Source organism: Coccinella septempunctata, chromosome 6 (assembly GCF_907165205.1).
Source record: "Coccinella septempunctata chromosome 6, icCocSept1.1, whole genome shotgun sequence".
NCBI classification, from domain to species: domain Eukaryota; kingdom Metazoa; phylum Arthropoda; class Insecta; order Coleoptera; family Coccinellidae; genus Coccinella; species Coccinella septempunctata.
This window is the reverse complement of record NC_058194.1, coordinates 32,945,213-32,963,226: the sequence shown is the minus strand read 5'-3', so window position 1 is coordinate 32,963,226 and position 18,014 is coordinate 32,945,213. Positions and strand designations below refer to the sequence as shown.

General features: G+C 40.6%; 4 protein-coding genes across 9 annotated transcripts; 2 read left to right on the top strand and 2 right to left on the bottom strand.

Annotated features, from left to right (window-relative positions):
- Positions 1 to 767: 767 nt before the first annotated feature.
- On the top strand, positions 768 to 3,079 carry LOC123316075. The gene is made up of 8 exons (XM_044902011.1): positions 768 to 968; positions 1,023 to 1,107; positions 1,682 to 1,843; positions 1,944 to 2,191; positions 2,242 to 2,360; positions 2,439 to 2,567; positions 2,619 to 2,803; positions 2,941 to 3,079. The coding sequence occupies exons 1-8, from the start codon at positions 879 to 881 to the stop codon at positions 2,964 to 2,966; spliced, it is 1,044 nt and encodes a 347-aa protein (XP_044757946.1). The 5' UTR covers positions 768 to 878; the 3' UTR covers positions 2,967 to 3,079.
- Positions 3,080 to 3,623: 544 nt separating this feature from the next.
- On the bottom strand, positions 3,624 to 4,856 carry LOC123316078 (thiamin pyrophosphokinase 1). Of its 2 annotated transcripts, none has more exons than XM_044902014.1 (4): positions 4,562 to 4,856; positions 4,266 to 4,504; positions 3,932 to 4,193; positions 3,624 to 3,870 (listed from the first exon to the last, which is right to left on the bottom strand). In XM_044902014.1, the coding sequence occupies exons 1-4, from the start codon at positions 4,731 to 4,733 to the stop codon at positions 3,737 to 3,739; spliced, it is 807 nt and encodes a 268-aa protein (XP_044757949.1). In that variant the 5' UTR covers positions 4,734 to 4,856; the 3' UTR covers positions 3,624 to 3,736. The 2 variants fall into 2 exon arrangements, with proteins under 2 accessions (XP_044757949.1, XP_044757948.1); XM_044902013.1 differs by having other exon boundaries at positions 3,932 to 4,199; positions 4,562 to 4,848.
- Positions 4,857 to 5,146: 290 nt separating this feature from the next.
- Positions 5,147 to 17,828, bottom strand: LOC123316071 (DNA mismatch repair protein Msh2). The gene is made up of 13 exons (XM_044902004.1): positions 17,669 to 17,828; positions 17,500 to 17,549; positions 9,154 to 9,513; positions 8,853 to 9,100; positions 7,991 to 8,304; positions 7,493 to 7,909; positions 7,128 to 7,442; positions 6,810 to 7,073; positions 6,562 to 6,752; positions 6,395 to 6,486; positions 5,588 to 5,810; positions 5,434 to 5,526; positions 5,147 to 5,372 (listed from the first exon to the last, which is right to left on the bottom strand). The coding sequence occupies exons 1-13, from the start codon at positions 17,703 to 17,705 to the stop codon at positions 5,217 to 5,219; spliced, it is 2,760 nt and encodes a 919-aa protein (XP_044757939.1). The 5' UTR covers positions 17,706 to 17,828; the 3' UTR covers positions 5,147 to 5,216.
- LOC123316070 lies at positions 10,472 to 17,462 on the top strand. 5 transcript variants are annotated; one of them, XM_044902002.1, is made up of 5 exons: positions 10,472 to 10,629; positions 11,523 to 11,793; positions 11,853 to 12,128; positions 12,189 to 14,720; positions 14,877 to 17,462. In XM_044902002.1, exons 2-5 carry the CDS (start codon positions 11,529 to 11,531, stop codon positions 17,321 to 17,323), a joined length of 5,520 nt encoding a protein of 1,839 aa, XP_044757937.1. In that variant the 5' UTR covers positions 10,472 to 10,629; positions 11,523 to 11,528; the 3' UTR covers positions 17,324 to 17,462. The 5 variants fall into 5 exon arrangements, with proteins under 5 accessions (XP_044757937.1, XP_044757934.1, XP_044757936.1 ...); XM_044901999.1 differs by having other exon boundaries at positions 11,856 to 12,128; positions 12,189 to 17,462; XM_044902001.1 differs by having other exon boundaries at positions 11,853 to 12,114; positions 12,184 to 17,462.
- Positions 17,829 to 18,014: the final 186 nt, after the last annotated feature.

Below are 18,014 nucleotides of genomic sequence, written 5' to 3'. Positions count from 1 at the left end.
GGGACGGTGAGAGGGGTGAGTCCTTTATCATTATAATTTTTTGACGTGAACAAAATGTTGTCTCTCTCGACCAATTCGAGGTCCACGAGCCGTCACTGCATGACAATATCAATTTTTGCTCCACAGTCGAAAGAACAATACGTATATCAGTTTTCTTATGTACGTAAACGAAAATAAAAACCTTGAATGAGAGTTATACTGCAGGGCTCACCAACTGTGAAGTCTGTCACCTGTATCTACCAGTTATGACGTAAAATTGCAGCGACTCAACTGTAAGATATCAGTGTTATAGCATCCAAGAATCGCAAAACTGGATGATTTCTTGAGTTCGCTGTATTTCCTTTGTGATATTTCACAGCCTGAAGGAAATAAATGTTTATGATCCAAAAATAACATGTTTAAAATTGGTAACGGTAATTCACACATGCAAAAGGCCATTCATGAAGATCGGAAAGGCGTGGGCATGACTATGGGCTTGCAATTTACCTCACCAAATTGTACATATCCGGTTTGTGATAACAATTTAGGTTACCTCGCGATTTTTCGCTCGTCGAGTACGGATTAAATAGCGCTATCGACGTTGTGGAAGTATAACAGCGATTTGACCCTTATCAAACGTTGTATCTCATTACCAAATTCCATTGAGAAACTTCTGATTGCGATCCTTTGAAAGCGCACGTGTTTGGATACAATTATCGATTGGATTTATGAAATATATTGCGACTAATCACCAAATCATGTTAGGATATCAGTGTCCTCTGAAGTTGTATCGAGAATTCTACCTCAAAAATCAGTTCTATCATTCGTACAGAACTTGTCACAAAGACGTGAGTCAAGAATGTCAGTAGATCCTCGTAGGTCTTATTCGAGATCAAAAAATGGATGTTACTCTTCAGCGGCATTACGCGAAGTTCATCTACGTAGTCCCAGACGGTTTGAGGGAGCTGATCAGCGACATCTCTAGAGAGGTAGATGAAACTTCTATACAGAAGCTTTGTTTCCCTGATTGCGTTTTTTTTAAGGTACTGAGGAGTCAACCGAGTGATTTGTACACCTTCATCGCCGATTACCTAGATGCTCTGATGATCACCAGGGAGAACGCTAGAGGTATAGTGTTCATAGTAGTATTATAATGTTTGTAGGGTTAGATCACTCTGCTACCTTAAGGTCCATTGTTTGAACAGTTGCTGAATTCTAATGTCGATGAAATGGCTTCAAGGATGATAGTTATCAGTTATTAAGGCGCCAGCGTTTAGTATAGTCAGGGAGTTACGTATCTGGTCTCATCGAGGTGGGAGTTGTGTTGCTCTGACGCTGTCAGACAAGATCGAAACCACGGTCGGCATCTACTCTTCCTCGATGAGACAGTTTTTCTTTCTTACTTTATCTGCCATATGATCTTCGAATTGATGGAATGAAAGCCCTGATATCAGTCTGAGCGTCAGTATCTATCGTTATATCACTTTTCTTGTAAGTCCACTTATTCATTTGCAAGTTTTTCGGCCTTGAAGACTTTTAAACATATGTGAGCCATTCAATGATATTTCTTTTTGGTGTTTGGCTAGTGGTTTGTCCTTCTCGGTCTTTCTTCCTACTCAGCAACGTAGTGAGGCTTCTACTGCACATATTTCACCATCATGGAAGTCTTGGCTTCGGTGATTAATTGAGGATTTTCTCTCAGTTGCTTCTAGACTGGTCGTGGACATACTGCAGATAAGCGAGACAACCGCCGAGCTCCTACAGAAGACTGGCTTGAAGAGGCACGAGGCAAACAGAGCTGCGGCCGTTATCCAGAAGAAATTCAAGAAATTCCTCGAGAACAAATATCCGAACAAGCAAGAACGTGAGTGTTGGACAGTCCGCACGCCTTATACTTTTTTTCACTGTGACCTGAAGCAACGATTTCTATGTTATTAAGTTCTCTGGTTTGCCCCCTTCCGTAGGACCCAAAGACACCGAAATGATAGTTACGGAGATATTGGAAGAGGCCAATCTGACGCGGGAAGACGCCGAAGCAGCTGCCATGATAATACAGAAGGCCTTCAGGAGCTTCCTGCAGAGGAGAGAACGGGAGATGGAGCTACTTGGTGGTATGATCGACTGGAGGGTTGCGGCCAGAAGCGCCATCGCCCTGTATAGGAAGACTGGCGCTACCTACCAAGAGTGTCACAGGGCCGCCACTCTCATCAAGGTTGAAGAGCTGTAGATTTACTACCAACTTTAATTCTTGTTCCCCCACAGAGTGCGTACAGGGGATACTACCAGAGAAAAGTCATGTCCAAACTCGTCGAAGAAGTCAAAGCTGGCGATTCGGTGGAGTGTCTATGCGATATGTATTCCATTGACGTCCCGGCCATAGAGTAAGATGTAGAGCATACTTCTTAACCGACGCCCATTGCCGCCAAAATGCATTTATTTGATTTTTGAATCTTTTTCAGGCCCGCGCGTCCATCCAGCGAAGAATGCATATGCTCGATGGAAAGCGACACCATCCTAGCCGTGGAGATAAGGGATGAGGGTTGCCTCTGCGAGTTCACTTCTTCCGAGTTGATCAGAATAGGAAAAGGGTAACAGTATTCCATCGACGAGGTTTCTCTTCCAACATCTTTTTCCCTCAGAGAGAAAATTCTGACGGACGAAGGCTTCGCGCCTTTGGTGGACGAGCCAGAAGAAGCGGAGGATGACGGTTATTGCTATTGCGAGAAAAATCCCATCATCGAGGTGGAGCAAATCGACATGACGGAACCGATCGAGGAAAACGTGGAGTTCAAACACGTTCCGCTTCTTTACGACGAAGGAGAAGGTATAACGGGCATTCGTCCTCAAGCAGGCTGTGGAATTTTGACAATTGACGTTTTGTGACAACGTCAGTTGTCAAACTTTCATGAACTGTCATATTAACCATTGAAACCGGAGATCTAAATGTTTTTTTTTTTTCAGGGGAACAAAACGATGACTACAACTGAAGCAGAGGTGAGAAATTCGCTAGTGGAAAGATTAATTGACTTGATCGAGAATTGATAATGTGATTTTGACTCTTTGGATTTTTTCTGGAAGTAAATTCTGTGTTGGAATTGAATCTTAGCTTCATTCTCATGAAGATAGAAAAATCGCTTGTTAATGATGCTGCCAATGGCAAATACAGTAACTGATGCATAGTCAGTTGTTTTGAGAAGAACTTTACCGAACAGTAAACACATTTATTCAATATCCGCAATTTTTCAAAAGCAGCTTTGTTACTACTAGCGCTATCTCTTGTGATATGCCAGGAATTCATTCAAATCCCTTCATTAAAAAAACTAACCTCGAACTGTCAGAATTTCTACAACCCCTTGCATAGAGCGCCTCCGTCATTTGTAGCACAGATTACAGTATTCTGTGATTCTGAACGAAAAGTTTCAAGCATAGAGTTCTCTGTCTCTGGTTTCAAGGTCTCAATAATTTGAATCCGCTTACAGAATGAGGCAATGAGACTCATTTCAAACACAATAAAATGTTCCAGTCCAAAATCTGTAAACTCCTCCATATCAAAAATGAGACTGCTTGAAAATATATTGGTCCAAAGGAAATAAATGGAAAGTGCTCACAGAGGAAGGAATGTTGAACGGTATGAAACCAACACGTACCCAACAAAAATACTGTTTATTCCCTCGACTAGTCATCGATTTATTCAATTATCACAAATAACCATAAATTATAAGTACCGATTGTAACAATAAATAACCACCAACCCCCGTCATACCTTACATTTCAATCCACTGGTACACATTGACCATAAAATAGGTGAATCTGTCTGAATTTCCACTACGGGGGAACCATCGTATGTATTCGAAGTACTGACCATCTCGCCGAACAAACATCTATGATTATCTGAAAATATTCACTGAGTGATCAATATTCTCATTGCATCGAATTCACTCTAAACACTCACCGAGATTCCACTTGAGCCCGGAAGTTGTGATTACAGCAGGTGCTCCCACCGGAACAAGACTACACCATTCTTGGTTATCCCTTAAAACTTCTGGAATACCGATAGAGGAACTTCCAGGTGTAAGAAGCCAAGATATAGAGTCTGACGATAACCTATATACTCTTAAATGGGGAAACTGTTTTGCTGCCGTAAATAACGTATTGATATTAGCCATTACATGATCAATTCTTCCTTCTATCATCTCGGTCACCACATAAACATTCTGTAACTACATTATATTTGTAACGATTATATACATTCTGAGTGTGACTGCAATTATTCGATGAAAACTCACATCAATCCCACTGTTGGCTCTGTGACTATCCAGTTCAATCAAAGCTTTGGTGAAATCTGTAGCATTTTGATCTGGTGTGTTGATCACTTTTACCTCCTCATTCTGTTTGAAGGAAAGCAATGTTTCATCGGTTATTGAATCAAAATCGCCAGTAACTAAGTGAGGTAAAGATAAATCCTTGATTTTCTTGCAGACCACCCAAGATTCCGAACCGCCATCCACCAGTACTCGTAGGTCAGCTAAAAACAATCAACTTACACATATTTCGGACATTTTCTGCATAGATAAACACATACCAAAGTTCCAAATTTTCCACAAATCATCGTTGACCAGTTTGGTCGGTGAATTCAGAATTAAAACTCCGTAACTGTGACTGCTCAACGGATTGAGGAATAAATCTCGACACGGATCGAAAATCTGCTTATTCTGTTTGCAAAAATTCGATCTAGACTGTTCTGAAGCCGGCATTCTGCGTTTGAAAATAAAAACAGACGCAGATTTCGGCAAATTGCGCAAGATTAAGGTTAAATTTCGATCACGTGATCTGCGAGAATTACGATTGAGAAATAACGTCCTCGTGACGAATATTGGTTTTATATTCGAACCATGGAGGTTACCTCCATGATTCGAACAATAATTGTTGGAATTACCCAGAATGGCTGTATTTTTCAGCGACCTCATTAAAATTCCATACATGTTTGTTTAATTCCGACTTTTTGGTTAAAAAGAGCATCTGATAAAAAACTAGTCGCTTTTCGTCCTACTGCTTCAACGGAAATGGAAAATGAACGTCAAATTCACATTCCAAGTGCTTTTGAATATTTTTCTCGTGCAATCTGTGTATCAATATTTCATTCTGAGCTTTGAATAAAAGAATAACACTGAATCTTACGTTTATTTACAAAAAACATAACGAATAACAATACCAACTTAAAAAATACATAAGTTAAATTATTCACATAATAAACCCTTCAAAAACATGTTGTTTTTACTCATAATTTCTCCTTTGATATTTTGTAATTGTTGAGCTAACTCTTCGTCCGACAAATTATCTGTAGGTAGAGATGCTATGTCTTGTATCGTTTTTTTAATTATCTCATCACCAGTCTAGAAAAACAAGGCATATTGAAAACAATCAACGAATAGATTTCAAAGGATTATTTCTCACCTCGATCAATTCTCTTTTCAACGAATCCTCAAAATCTTCAATCAACCTGGTCCCTTCGTAATGTTCAAGTTCTTTCTGGTATTCCTGGGCCCACTGGAACAAAAATACAATAAATTATCACCCGAATCATAATCCACAAAGCGTAGTTTCGAACCTGCAAGACATCCTCGGGAAAACCAACCATGCGAGCGCAGTGAATTCCATAACTCTTATCGCATGGCCCCTCTCTCACTTGATACAAGGGGGTTATGGTATTATTGGTCGTTACGGCTGTGACATGCCAATTCGTGACGTTAGGGAACTTGTCGGCCAAACTGATGATTTCGTGGAAATGAGTGGCGAAAAGAGAGAAACATTTTACCTCGCTGGCAAGATATCTACAGGGACAACATGAAAAGTTATCGGTGATAATCAATAGTTATTTAAGTAACTAGTAAATCTTTCGAATATTTTCGAATTTAGGGCATAGAAATGAATCTGACAGCGCAATAAATTCGTTCGTCTACGGTTTTGGGGCAAGACCATCGAACCATAGACATAGAGACATGGACTGAGCAATGCCAGCATGAAATTGGCTATTTATTAGAAAGAGAGAAAAGCTCGTCGGGACATACCTTTCCCTTTTTTGTTCACAAGGAGGTGAGTGTAGACCAATCAAAATTCTAGAAAAAGACAACTGCATTCCCGACGTGTTTTTCTCTCTGTCACTTTTTTTGACCGTATTTCATGCATAGATATAAAGGGAAGGCACAGTCCATGTCTCTATGTCTATGCATCGAACTAACTATAGTATCAAGTTCTCTGGCGAGAACATAGACCTCGTATCGAGGATCAACTGTCAACTCTGTGGAATTATTTTCGTGCATTAATACGAAATCGAGCCTTAATATGAGTCATAAATGGATGATTTCGTGGTCGACAGAAAAATTGTTTCTCAGAGTGAACTGGATAGTTTACATACTCGACAATGGCAGAAGCAATTCCACAACCATCGTAAGTGGATGTTCCTCTTCCTAGCTCGTCTATGATTACCAAAGAATTGGAAGTGGCTGTCTAAAAAATTAATTTGACGTTAGACTGGCGTTCTTATCAACTACAAGGAAAGTTTAATCTATTTTCAGACCGTACTTTCACAATAGTTGATGTTTCGATCATTTCCAACATGAACGTGGACAGCCCTTTGAGTTGACAATCGTCAGCTCCAACTCTGGCAAGAATACTGTCGACTACGCTAATTTCTGCGCTCTCGCATGGCACATGGCAACCTATGTGGGCCATCAGGACACATACTCCTACACTACGTATAAAAGTACTTTTACCTAAAACAACGGTTTCAATGTAGACTTTCTGAGTAACAAGTGATTCCCCCAACTCACCGCACATGTTTGGACCAGTGATTATATGCAAAGTATCGTTTTCTTTGTCGAACTCCGCGTCATTCGGGATGAAAGATATGTGATCCTGCTGTTCTAGACAAGGATGACGGACTTTTTTCAACTTGAAAATGCCCTTATCAGAACCGTGCAGTTTCGGTCTAACGTAAGGTATTTTAGCGGAAACTGACGCCAGAGAGAAGGACGTCAACACGTCCACCGTTGCAATGTAGACGTTCAAATTACGCATAGTTTCGGCGTAACCAGCTGAAAGACCAAAATAAACAATAAAAGATTCGAAAATTTAAAGAAAAAATTCACCTGCTATATCGAGTATCTGTTCGACCACCGCTTTTTGCTGCTGTTCGTAATTTTCCTTCAAACCTCGATAATCTTCGTTTATTTCGGATAATTTGTCATTCGTGAACCGTACCCCCCCTTTGACAGCGTCAATGATGCTGTATTGTTTATTGCCACGTAAAACATGTTCCTCCTTCAATGTTACCCTGAAGAAGTAACCATGTTGATCTGTGCATTCTAGTTTGACCTTTCCATCTTCCAATCCCAAGTCGTCAGTGGCCCTTCTCAGCAGTTTCTGCATTTTTTCCTCGTACTTCTGCTTCTCCTTGTACAGATCTTAACAAGAAATTTTTAGGGTGTTAAACACTGAAAATTGTGGATTTTACCTTTAAGCTGCTCGTCGAAGGTGTGCTTGACCAAAAATTCCCCACGATCTACCAGGTCCAAATCTAGAACCTGTTCGATCATCTCTAGATACTTCTGCAGACTGTATATTATCTCGGAAATGGGATCTACCAACATGGACTTCACGTGTTTATTTCCAGTTTCCCTCAATTTTTTCAACAGATAGGGAACTCCAGATACGGTCTGATAAATTCTGTAGCAATCCTGCAAATTGGCTTTTTTGGAAGAAAGTTTCTTCACCAGCAACAACATATCTGGTAGCCGAGGAAGACAATCTTTAGTTAGCGACACTCTGGTTTCCATATCTGTTATGAAACAGTCCACTACGTTCAACCTGTCGTTTATCAAGTTTTGATCCCTCAAAGGCTGCTTAATCCATTGGGAAAGCAGCCTTTTCCCTGAAAAAATTAAACAGTGTGATAAAATCGCATAACCTCAAACGTCAAGTGTCACAGACGCAGGTTATGTCATTTTTTTACCTTGATTAGTGGAACAATGGTTCAAAACGCCCATCAAGCTGGAGGATTTCGAAGAGTTGGGGACCAGGACGGTATCCTCTACAGTGTTGGTACCGGCTAGTGGGAACACGTTCAGCGCTTGTAGTGCAGCGTTGTCGAGTCTCACGAATCGCGATAGATCGAGCGTTTCGAATTTGTACTGATTGAAATTCCTCTCGTCTCCGGATAAATTCAGGAATTTCACTAGGGCTTGCAAGGATCCCAGAGCTTCGTTCAATTGGGTTTCGGAGTAAGTCAGAGCGTTCCTCGTCTGGCCCTTTTGGAAATGGAGAAGTCTGCGAAAAGTCCCATTTGGAATTCATTGAGTACACTTCAGTTTGAAGAGAGAGAGTAGACATACCAAAAATGAAAGCTGCTATGTAGGGTTTTTCAGGTTGAAATGATAAGATTTCAAAGAAATTATACTCCATTCAAGAATTGAGGAGTCTATGTTCACGTTCTTGACTTAATCAACCAATTGAGGAAATAATTGTATCAATATATGAATGCTGATTTATTTGTTCTGAATTCAAGTTGTATTTCTTTATCCTTATAAATAAAAATGGAGCCGTTTTACCTTGTCACCGCACCACGTGGAAACGACTGAACCGATTTTATTCATTTTTTCTTTAAAACCTTCCTACTACTCTGTAGAGTGTTTTAAAGTGAAAAAAATTCGAAAATGTTGCCTGGGGAAATCAAGAAAACTAAACGAAATTCAAATTTCGCGCGCGAGTGCATGTTGTTTAGTCTACCTCCCAGTGATTGACACTTGCTGACGGCTGACAGTTCACAAATGAGCTTGTAATAATAATGATGTTTCAGAAGAATAACAGTTCTGTACCTATTGAGATCTTCCAGAACTTCAGAAGCGTTAAAATCTGATTTTTTGATTCTAGCGACCAAAACTCCATTTCTCTCCAGCAAATTCTTCAAAGATGTGTAATCGTTGCTTTCCGTTTCCGGTATGATGCACTCCTTGGGACTTATCTGAGCGATAAAAGCTTCTAGCTCGGTGTAGCAATCGTTATCAACCATCTCACAAACGTTAAACTTAGATTCGGCCACGTTTACACACGCTATGGCTAGAACCTTGAAAGAGTATACATTACACAAAATTCAACCATAGAATAAAAAAAAATTACTCTGTTTTTTACGATTTTGATTCCCATAACGCAATTCGAATAAACTATGTCAGCGTTCTCGAAAAGGATTTCCTCGAATTGGGATAGATTTCCTGGCGACCCCTTATACTCCACTTGCCAGTCATTGTTCTTCCCCTGGGTTTGTTTGAGGAAGACCTCGACCCTGTACTGCCGAACCAGGAGGAGCTCTCTCAGTACCAGTTCGAATTGGGACCTGCTGAGGGTGACGTATTGCAGTTTGGGTTCTTCCCCCATGTATTTGACGGTGCTGCCATTGATTTGAGATATAACCAGAGCGTCTGAGCCGTGGACTGTGTAAAAATCGGTCCTGTTGAAGAATCTTATCGTGGTCGATGATTTCTGCAACAGAAAGATCCACGGTTCTCAACTCTTCGTCAAGGGGCACTTGATTCGATATTTTTTTAATGGCTGGCCTTGGCAGATAACTGTCAATAGTCATTATTCTGTAGTCATCGAAATGCATGAATTTGGTCGTGTATTATGATCATAGTAATAAGTGTCTGCCTTAGAACATAGATGTTTCTAAGGTGTCATCTTTCGAAATTTAAAACATTTATAAAGCCAAATTATTCTGGATTCTTCTGGAGAAAGATAAATACGGACGCGAAGCTCAATAACCATGAGCTACATTCTGAAGAATTTCTTGCTCCATATAATATTATGTCAAGTTCAGGGAACGAACTCAGTTGACGTCCAATTATCAGGAATATATTTACAAATATTTCGATAACTCCTTAGAGATTACCGCTTTCGTTTCTCAGAAGTGTTTTCACTGGTAATCCATATCCTTCGATGTCGTAAATGAAATAAGGAGAACTCTAATACTGTTTGGGTGCCTCTTTCTAACAATTTCAGACAAAGCAACTCAATTTTTTCGAATAAATCAGTGTACAATAAAAAATAGACGTAGTTAAAATCAGTAGGTATCATAAAAAATATCACCGTCGAAAATACCACAACAAAAATAAATAAAAAAGAGAATTAAAAGCACTAGACAACACCAACATAACATTCAAAGTCGAAGAACTTGTAAGGAAGAATTGTTACACTCTCATAGTTCACTAAATAAATAAATAAATGAATAAATAATAAACTAAAGATACTCTGGTTAACTTTTCGTTGCAATACGAGTATAATAAGTGGTTAGAGAATCTTCATGTGGATCTGAAAGAGATGTCATGTTGATCCTACATTTTTTTCGCTATGGTTGGTAATAACAAGGACTTCTAGGAAGATGTCATTGGCATTCTGAAAAGCCGATTTCGCATTAAATCAAACTGGAACAAACGTAATTAATGGAGGGAATATTGATAAATCTTAGGGTCAAGACTAAGATAACTTCAGTATATAAATCTATAACATTAAAATCTGTACTCAAACGAGAAAGTATCAGCTGTTGGTTTTTTCTCTCTGTGATTGCTGAAAGATTTCTTCAGCTATTTTTTTAGAATAGGGGTGAGTACATATTTTATACTTTCACTTCCTTGTCATTATTTGCTGCATTATTCATTTTCCACATACAAATATTTTTCTTAATAACAATCAAAATGTCATAATAACAGTTAGGATATTGCATAAAAAACACCAAAGCTGAAGTAATTGTTTTCCAACATGGAAAACTGAGCAATAATTTTCATTATCTCGTTTTTCGTGTTTTTAAATTAGTGTATGTTTCCATAAATGATCATTATTTATTTTATGATTGCACCTTTCAGAACAGGCGTAATGATTGATGAATAGTAAGCTGTAATGCGTTCGATGCATGTTCAATGTTCCATGCACTCCATTCAGTCAATTTCCAAGAGCACACAAGCTTATCACAAAACTGACGATTAAATTAGTTCATAAATCAGAGGTCACATAAACAATCCCCAACGACTTCAGCTATTTTTACTTGAACCATAATATCCAAATCGATATACCAGTGAACAAAGGATTCGAAAATATTGCATCTGGGTTAGGGAACTTTTTTTTTTCGAATTTCGGAACCGACTGTCTAGAAAATGTATCCCAAATAAATGTCAGTGCCGAGAAAACCAGTTTTCTTCTCGTTCATTTCTTCTTAGAGCAATTCACTTAAACCCTTATCATGAGAATCCTGAAGTTAAGTCACTTTTCATAATAATTTTGTTGGTTATATTGATAATATACAGTTTCTTCCCTCAACTTCATTATCAAGTTGCTCCTTGAGTCAGTTTTGTACAAAGTACTTTCCACATCCAATTTTGGGCTGGTATATTACCTACCAAGTGTTCATACAGTTGTATAAGGTAGCATATTAGAACTGCCATTGAGTAAACAACCCCCAAAAAAAGAAGAGTTCTCATCTTCGAATTTTCGTCTTTCAGCAAACGATGAAGAAGCTCATCTTCTTCTGTTCAGTATTGGCCCTTGGCACGGCCAAACCAAACGGCTACTTCCACCAAGAGTACAGCTACAAAAGTTCCTCGTCCTCTTACAAAAACAACGAACTGCAACACAAAAAAGACGACCAAGGCTTCTACTCGAAAGATGGCGACCTCGAGGGCAGGGTCAAACCGAAGGTCAACTCCCAAAGCCAACACACGGAATATACAAATCCGAAACTATTGGGCGCATCTGGCGGTTATCAAACGGCCGGTAAGTACCTACCAGTGAAGCACACCATTTGGAGGTTCATTAACGTCCGAGTTTTTCAGCAGGTTTGTCCAACGGAGCCAATTACATGGCAGGTTCCGACAGGTTGTACGCTGGGGTGGGCGGGTTACAGAGCGCAGGCGCGGTAGACGGTTACGCCTCCTCAGACAGGGTACTGGACCTTGCCAACGTGTACAACACGAGGGGATATGGCTCGAATCAAGGCTTGGGAACCCTGCAGGCTGGTAGATACGTAGGAACTGGCAGTAATTATGGGTATACCCAGGGTGGAAGCAGTTACGGTTACATGCAGCATGGGAGCTCTCAATCCTCATCAGGTAATTTGAAAACGTGGCCATACAGTCCGGAGAACGCTTCATACCCTCTTTTAATCTTAGCAGGTTCCTACGTGAGCAACGCCAACCTAAACGCCCTGATGCAACGGCTCCAAGACGACATGACCAGGCAGCTGCAGCAGGCCATCTACAGTCAACATCAATCGTCCGGTTACAGCACGTCCAGCAACCAAATGAACGCTGATATAAGGCTTCTCGAGGAAGAACTGAAGAGGAACCTCACGAGACAACTGCAGGACAGTCTGAGGACCCAATACGGCACCAACACGTACTCCATAGTCGAAGGAAGACCATCTACGGCCCCCGACTACTCGAATCAAGAACTAGCAGCTTTAACGCGTCGTTTAGAAGACGATCTCATCAGTAAATTACACCAGAGCGTCCGCACCACTTACAACAGTCAAACGTCGAACACTTACACGTCGAGCAACACTTACAGACCCGTTGTGGTGTACCCTGCGACAACTCTGAGACCTTACTACGACAGACCGGTGATAACAACACCGAACACCATCAGATACACCATGATCCCGAGCAGAGAAACCATCAGCTACCCAGGAAAACTAACCGTTGAAACCCCGACCAACATCAGATACACGCCAGTGCCGAACCCAGAATCCTTGACGCAGATAGCCTCGAGAACGCAATCTGAAGTCAATTCCTACCTGGACACAGCCCTACAGAACCTCTACTCTACGTACTTGCAAGCGGACAGAACGTCATACTACACGATGACAGATTTCGAAAACGAAGTGAACAGGATCAAGAGCGATATCCTCAGGAACCTAACCTACAATCTGGACGACCAGATCAGGAGGAATTACGGACATCAGGTACTGAAGAACGATTACTATTACAGCGTTTCCACCAATGGGGATCTCAGCACTCAATCCAACTACAATTTGGGAGACTACGAGAGCCTGAAGAAGCAGGTAGAGGACAATTTGCTGCGTAAACTGAAACAAACGGTGGACGCTTACAGGGAACAGTATCAACGCTACCTGTCGCAGTATAGAGAGAGTTCATCGAACACCTACTCCGTCACTTACAGACCAGTTTATTACACTTCCGGCAATCAGATGTACGATTACTCCGATCTGCAGAGGCAAATGTCTCAACAGCTCCAGAACGCGTTGAACAAACACAGATACAGCCAATCCTCCTCTTACTCCGCGTCCGCCTCCTACAACCCTCAAGCCTACCAGACGTCTTTGGACGAGTTGTCCAGGGAATTACAGAGGAATCTCACGGAACAACTCAGCAACTTCAGGGCTTCTTCCAGTTCGAGCAGTAGCTACGGTTACTCATCTGGAAGCGGCGGTAACGCTGACTTTGAATCGATGAAGAACCAACTTCAAAACCAGCTGATGCAGCAGCTTCGTCAAGGTTTGCAGAACCAGCACCACTACAGCGCGAGCGCGTCCTACAGCGCGTCCAGTTCCTCCTCTGCCAACGCCAACTACGGCATGCGTCAGGCTTATGGCAGTTACCCCACTACTTGCCTGCATGGCTGCAGTAAAAGGAGGAGGAGAGACCTCTACCAAAACTCCTACAGTACCGTAAACAAAAGACATGGTGTCAAAAGCGTGAGGAGGTTCTATTCTACCCCAACAGGAAGCAATGCAGACCTTTCGTCTTCACCAAGATACCTTTATCATCCAGAAGAATTGAGTTACTCCCATGGAATGAACTCACCTTCTTACAACAACCATTTGAAACGCCACCAAGAACTAGATCCTGATATAGTCGAAGATCTAGGAATAACAAACCATCAAACCGCACCAAAAAGAGATGATCAACAACTAGAACAAAAACCCTACAAGTACACAATAAACTACGACAAACAAAACGAATTAACGCAACAGTTGGAAGAAACCCAACCTCTACCGAAAATCAACGACGATTTGAGCCAACAATTGGAGGTCGGACACCGAACCACTCAGAAGATATACAGATTCTCTGGAAAGTTGGAAGATCAGAACGAATCGACTCAACAGTTGGAAATTTCAGCGCCTGGCAGTCGTAGCCACCACAAACTTCGCCAATACGAACAAGAGCTGGAGGGACAGTTAAGTTTGAATTCACCGTCATTCGGTCAACGTCTAGAAGGCCAAAATACGATAGGACACGTCCAAAAACCTGAACACTTCGGTCGGAAGCTTGAAAGACAATCGAACTCCGACCAAGAAATCTTAGGACAACAATTAGAAGATCAGAACTTGATCGGAAATTTACATAAGCCGAAGAATAATGATCAAGAACTTGAGGGCCAGTTAAACATCGACCAGCAAACTTTAGGACAAGAGTTGGAAGACCAGAATTTGATGGGAAATTTGCATGGACCTAAACATGATGACCAAGAGCTTCAAGGTCAGGATCAACAGATGCTGGGACAACATCTAGAAGATCAAAACACCTATCGCAAACAAAGCCTAGGGGAGCAAGAGATCGAGGGACAATTGAGTCTAGGACAAGAAGACCAAGCTACAATCAAACCAAGGCAACACAATCAAGAGCTAGTAGGACAATTGCATTTGGAGCAACAATCACTAGGACAACAGTTGGAAGATCAAAATCAAATGATAAATTTACACAAACCCAAACGTAAGCACAACTTCCAAGAACAACAAACTGGTGATGATCAAAATCAGCTGGAACTAACTCAAAAGTTAGAACCGGATGATTTGCCTGGACCTAAAATGGTTCTAGGACAACAGCTGGAAGAACAAAATCAAATGATAAATTTGCACAAACCCAAACGTAAGCCCAACTTCCAAGAACAACAAACTGGTGATGATCAAAATCAGCTGGAACTAACCCAAAAGTTAGAACTGGATGATTTGCCTGAACCTAAAATGGATCTAGGACAACAGCTTGAAGAACAAAATCAATTGATAAATTTGCACAAACCCAAACGTAAGCACAACTTCCAAGAACAACAAACCGGTGATGATCAAAATCAGCTGGAACTGACCCAAAAGTTAGAACCGGATGATTTGCCTGAACCTAAGATGGTTCTAGGACAGCAGCTGCAAGAAATACCTACGCAGGAACTTGAACTGGGCAGTGTTCCTAAAAAACGAACAAATTCAGATGAAAAATTGGAAGGATCTGACCAACTGATGCAACAGCTCGAGACTATAGGCTCTGGAAAACCAAATTATGGGGGCTATGCCCAGCAACAATCTGATATCGATTTGCAGTCCCCAGATCAGCAACTCACTGATTTATCCCAACAGCTGGAGTTAACGAAACCACTTTACAGCAAACCATCGCCTGCTGTAGCTCAGTTGGAATTGAAACCAGTCCAGAAACAAATAGAAAATGACGATGATCTACAACAATTGGAATTAGAGGAAAAGCCTAAACATACACAACCATCGCAGCAACTCGATAACGACCTCACTCAACAACTAGAAATAGAAGGTTCCATCAATGGAAAAACCAACTCAGATCAGCAACTGCAGAACCAGGAGGACTTAGATCAAAGTTTGGAACTTATCGGAGGTCCAGCACCAAAACCAGGAAGGCAAGAACAAAGGCAGGTTGATTCCCCACTTTTCCTTCAATCTATCCCAAAAAATACCGACCAAGTGCAAAGACAAGCAGATGACTTGACCCAACAATTGGAAGAGTTGGGGAAACCACAGCAACAAACTCCAGAAACTGACTTTACGCAACAACTCATTCTAACAAACTCTCAGAAACCAAACTTGAATCAAGTGCAACAACAAATAGAAGATTCAACTGGGGACCTTCCAGCCCAAAAATTAGAAGCAACAGTTAGGAATCCTACACATGGTCCAGAACAACAGCAAGAAGATCTCCTAACTGATCAAAGATTAGAAGAACCTGAGCAAAAGTTGGAATTGAACGGTTTGAGCCAGACAAACATCAAACCACAACAAACCATTGTGAACCAAGAAGTGGATGATGGGCTAAGCCAACAGTTGGAGCTTGGTGATGTACAGAAACCTCAAAAGGGGAACTTTGCCAGTGGACAACAGCAAGAGACCGATTTTACTCCATTAGAGTTCGTCGGAGGAAGAAAACGAAAACCAAACCATCAATATCACCCCACCTTAGAATCTGAGTTATCTCTTACCCCTGAAAAGAGGCACTCTGAGAATGATCTTGTGAACCAACCTGAAAGAAGTTTCAGGCACCATTCTCAACATTCAAGCATTGAATTGAACGCTGTGGGTCAAAGTAAGCATTACCCTTCCCAAACATTTGGAAATTATGATCTTCCAGGCTCTTACAGACAAGAATCCGAGCAAAGAGCCTTCACTAATGGTCATTCTGGACATTTTACCGGTAACACCTTCCCTTCTTTGGGTTCTCAAGTTAGAGTAGACTCCTATGAAAATGCGCTGAAGCAGCAAGATGCTTTGATGGATTTGTTGAAGGAAAAAGTTGATTCTCTAGGTATTTATGGAAAGCGTACAATAAAGAAGACTGTCTTCATTAATGGTAAACCTGTGGAAACGCAGGAAAGCTCTCAACTAATTAAGCCAAATGGTGAAGTTATCCCTCTAGGAGCTACCTCCCTACCTTCTAAAAGCATATATAGCCCCTTTGGTAGTGCTCCCATTTCTCAATCGTCCAATTATTTCGGAGAAAACTTGAGACCAACATATCACTTAACAAGTCCTACATTTTCAGGAAAAACCCAGTTATTCACTCAGGGCAGGACGTTTGAACAAAACCCCTCATCACTTTTTGAAACGGATCTCTTGAATGGGGGACTCCGAAGAGAATCTGAATTCTCTGGTAAAACCACCAGACGAGTTGTTCACTATGTGAATGGAAAGCCTGTTAGTGCGTCTGAAAAAATTCAGATAACGAAGCCTAACGGTGAAGTAATTGAGAAAAATCATGAGTTGCCAACAGATCAACTGAATTCTTTAACACGTGGGTTCCCCAATAGTCAATTTGAACATGGTATCCATACCCTTAATGTACCCCAGATTCAAATAAGCAGTCAGATTGCTGGTGATTCAAAACAAACAATACAAAGGACACATTACGTCAGCAGTAAATTAGTGGGCTCAAGTAGCCAAGGTGTGAGTCAAAATGAACAAAGATCAGTTATCGAAGATAGTTTACCAAGAAATGAAAATAATTACTCCTTCGGAACCAAAACATCCAGACATTTTGGAAGTGGCAGTTATTGAATAGCTCATTTAGTAATAAGATATATGATTTAAGTTGCAATCAAAAAATAATTTATTACATTGAATCACAATATTTGTGTTCTGTATTATATTTCATGACTGTATTTATAATTTATTCAAATAAAGTTTCAAGAATGAATTCCTTGTTGTACATGCAGAACCCCAACGAAGCTTACCTCAGTTAAACTATTGAAAAACCTTATGAAGCTCAGTTGCTGTGACAAATCTGAAATAAAGTTAAAAGGCGAAATCAGTGATGATCAGTCCAGATCAGTCGATAAATTATCAATTTCGAATAAAGTAAAGCTGGATGTCATTAAGATATTTTCATTTCTTTTTCCTTACCTAAATTCAAGGCATTTGTAGGTTCTGTAGTGGACATATTTTATAATTTGTTAATAAAACTCTAATACAAACAATTCTTTCAGCGTTTCTACTGATCGATTCAAATAACCTAATAAAAATCCCTCCAAAATTCAAACAGAACCACTGATCAGCTACCACAGAACACTAACTTTTATTTCTGTTCTGTGACCAATAGATATCTATGCACCCATCCACAGAAAACCCTAGAGTAGTGACCATAGAAAAAACGATGATCCCCCTATTATTGGAAATCAAGGAAGGCTTCCACAAATTTTGATTCGCTGATTCAAGAGTCGTTGTCAAATATATTTATTTGTAGAAAGAA

Bases quoted from the DNA above. Each gene is read 5' to 3' on its own strand.
- LOC123316070 (XM_044901998.1), top strand. From the start codon at position 11,529: ATGAAGAAGCTCATCTTCTTCTGTTCAGTATTGGCCCTTGGCACGGCC. The intron at 11,794-11,852 runs GTAAGTACCTAC...CGAGTTTTTCAG, and splicing joins TGGCGGTTATCAAACGGCCG to CAGGTTTGTCCAACGGAGCC. The intron at 12,129-12,188 runs GTAATTTGAAAA...TTTTAATCTTAG, and splicing joins GAGCTCTCAATCCTCATCAG to CAGGTTCCTACGTGAGCAAC.
- LOC123316071 (XM_044902004.1), bottom strand. From the start codon at position 17,705: ATGTCCACTACAGAACCTACAAATGCCTTGAATTTAG. The intron at 17,550-17,668 runs GTAAGGAAAAAG...ACTTTATTTCAG, and splicing joins TACAAATGCCTTGAATTTAG to ATTTGTCACAGCAACTGAGC. The intron at 7,443-7,492 runs GTAAAATCCACA...TTTCTTGTTAAG, and splicing joins CTTCGACGAGCAGCTTAAAG to ATCTGTACAAGGAGAAGCAG.
- LOC123316078 (XM_044902013.1), bottom strand. From the start codon at position 4,733: ATGCCGGCTTCAGAACAGTCTAGATCGAATTTTTGCAAACAGAATAAG. The intron at 4,200-4,265 runs GTGAGTTTTCAT...AATATAATGTAG, and splicing joins GAGCCAACAGTGGGATTGAT to TTACAGAATGTTTATGTGGT. The intron at 3,871-3,931 runs GTGAGTGTTTAG...GAATATTTTCAG, and splicing joins CGGGCTCAAGTGGAATCTCG to ATAATCATAGATGTTTGTTC.
- LOC123316075 (XM_044902011.1), top strand. From the start codon at position 879: ATGGATGTTACTCTTCAGCGGCATTACGCGAAGTTCATCTACGTAGTC. The intron at 2,568-2,618 runs GTAACAGTATTC...TTTTTCCCTCAG, and splicing joins TTGATCAGAATAGGAAAAGG to AGAGAAAATTCTGACGGACG. The intron at 2,804-2,940 runs GTATAACGGGCA...TTTTTTTTTCAG, and splicing joins TCTTTACGACGAAGGAGAAG to GGGAACAAAACGATGACTAC.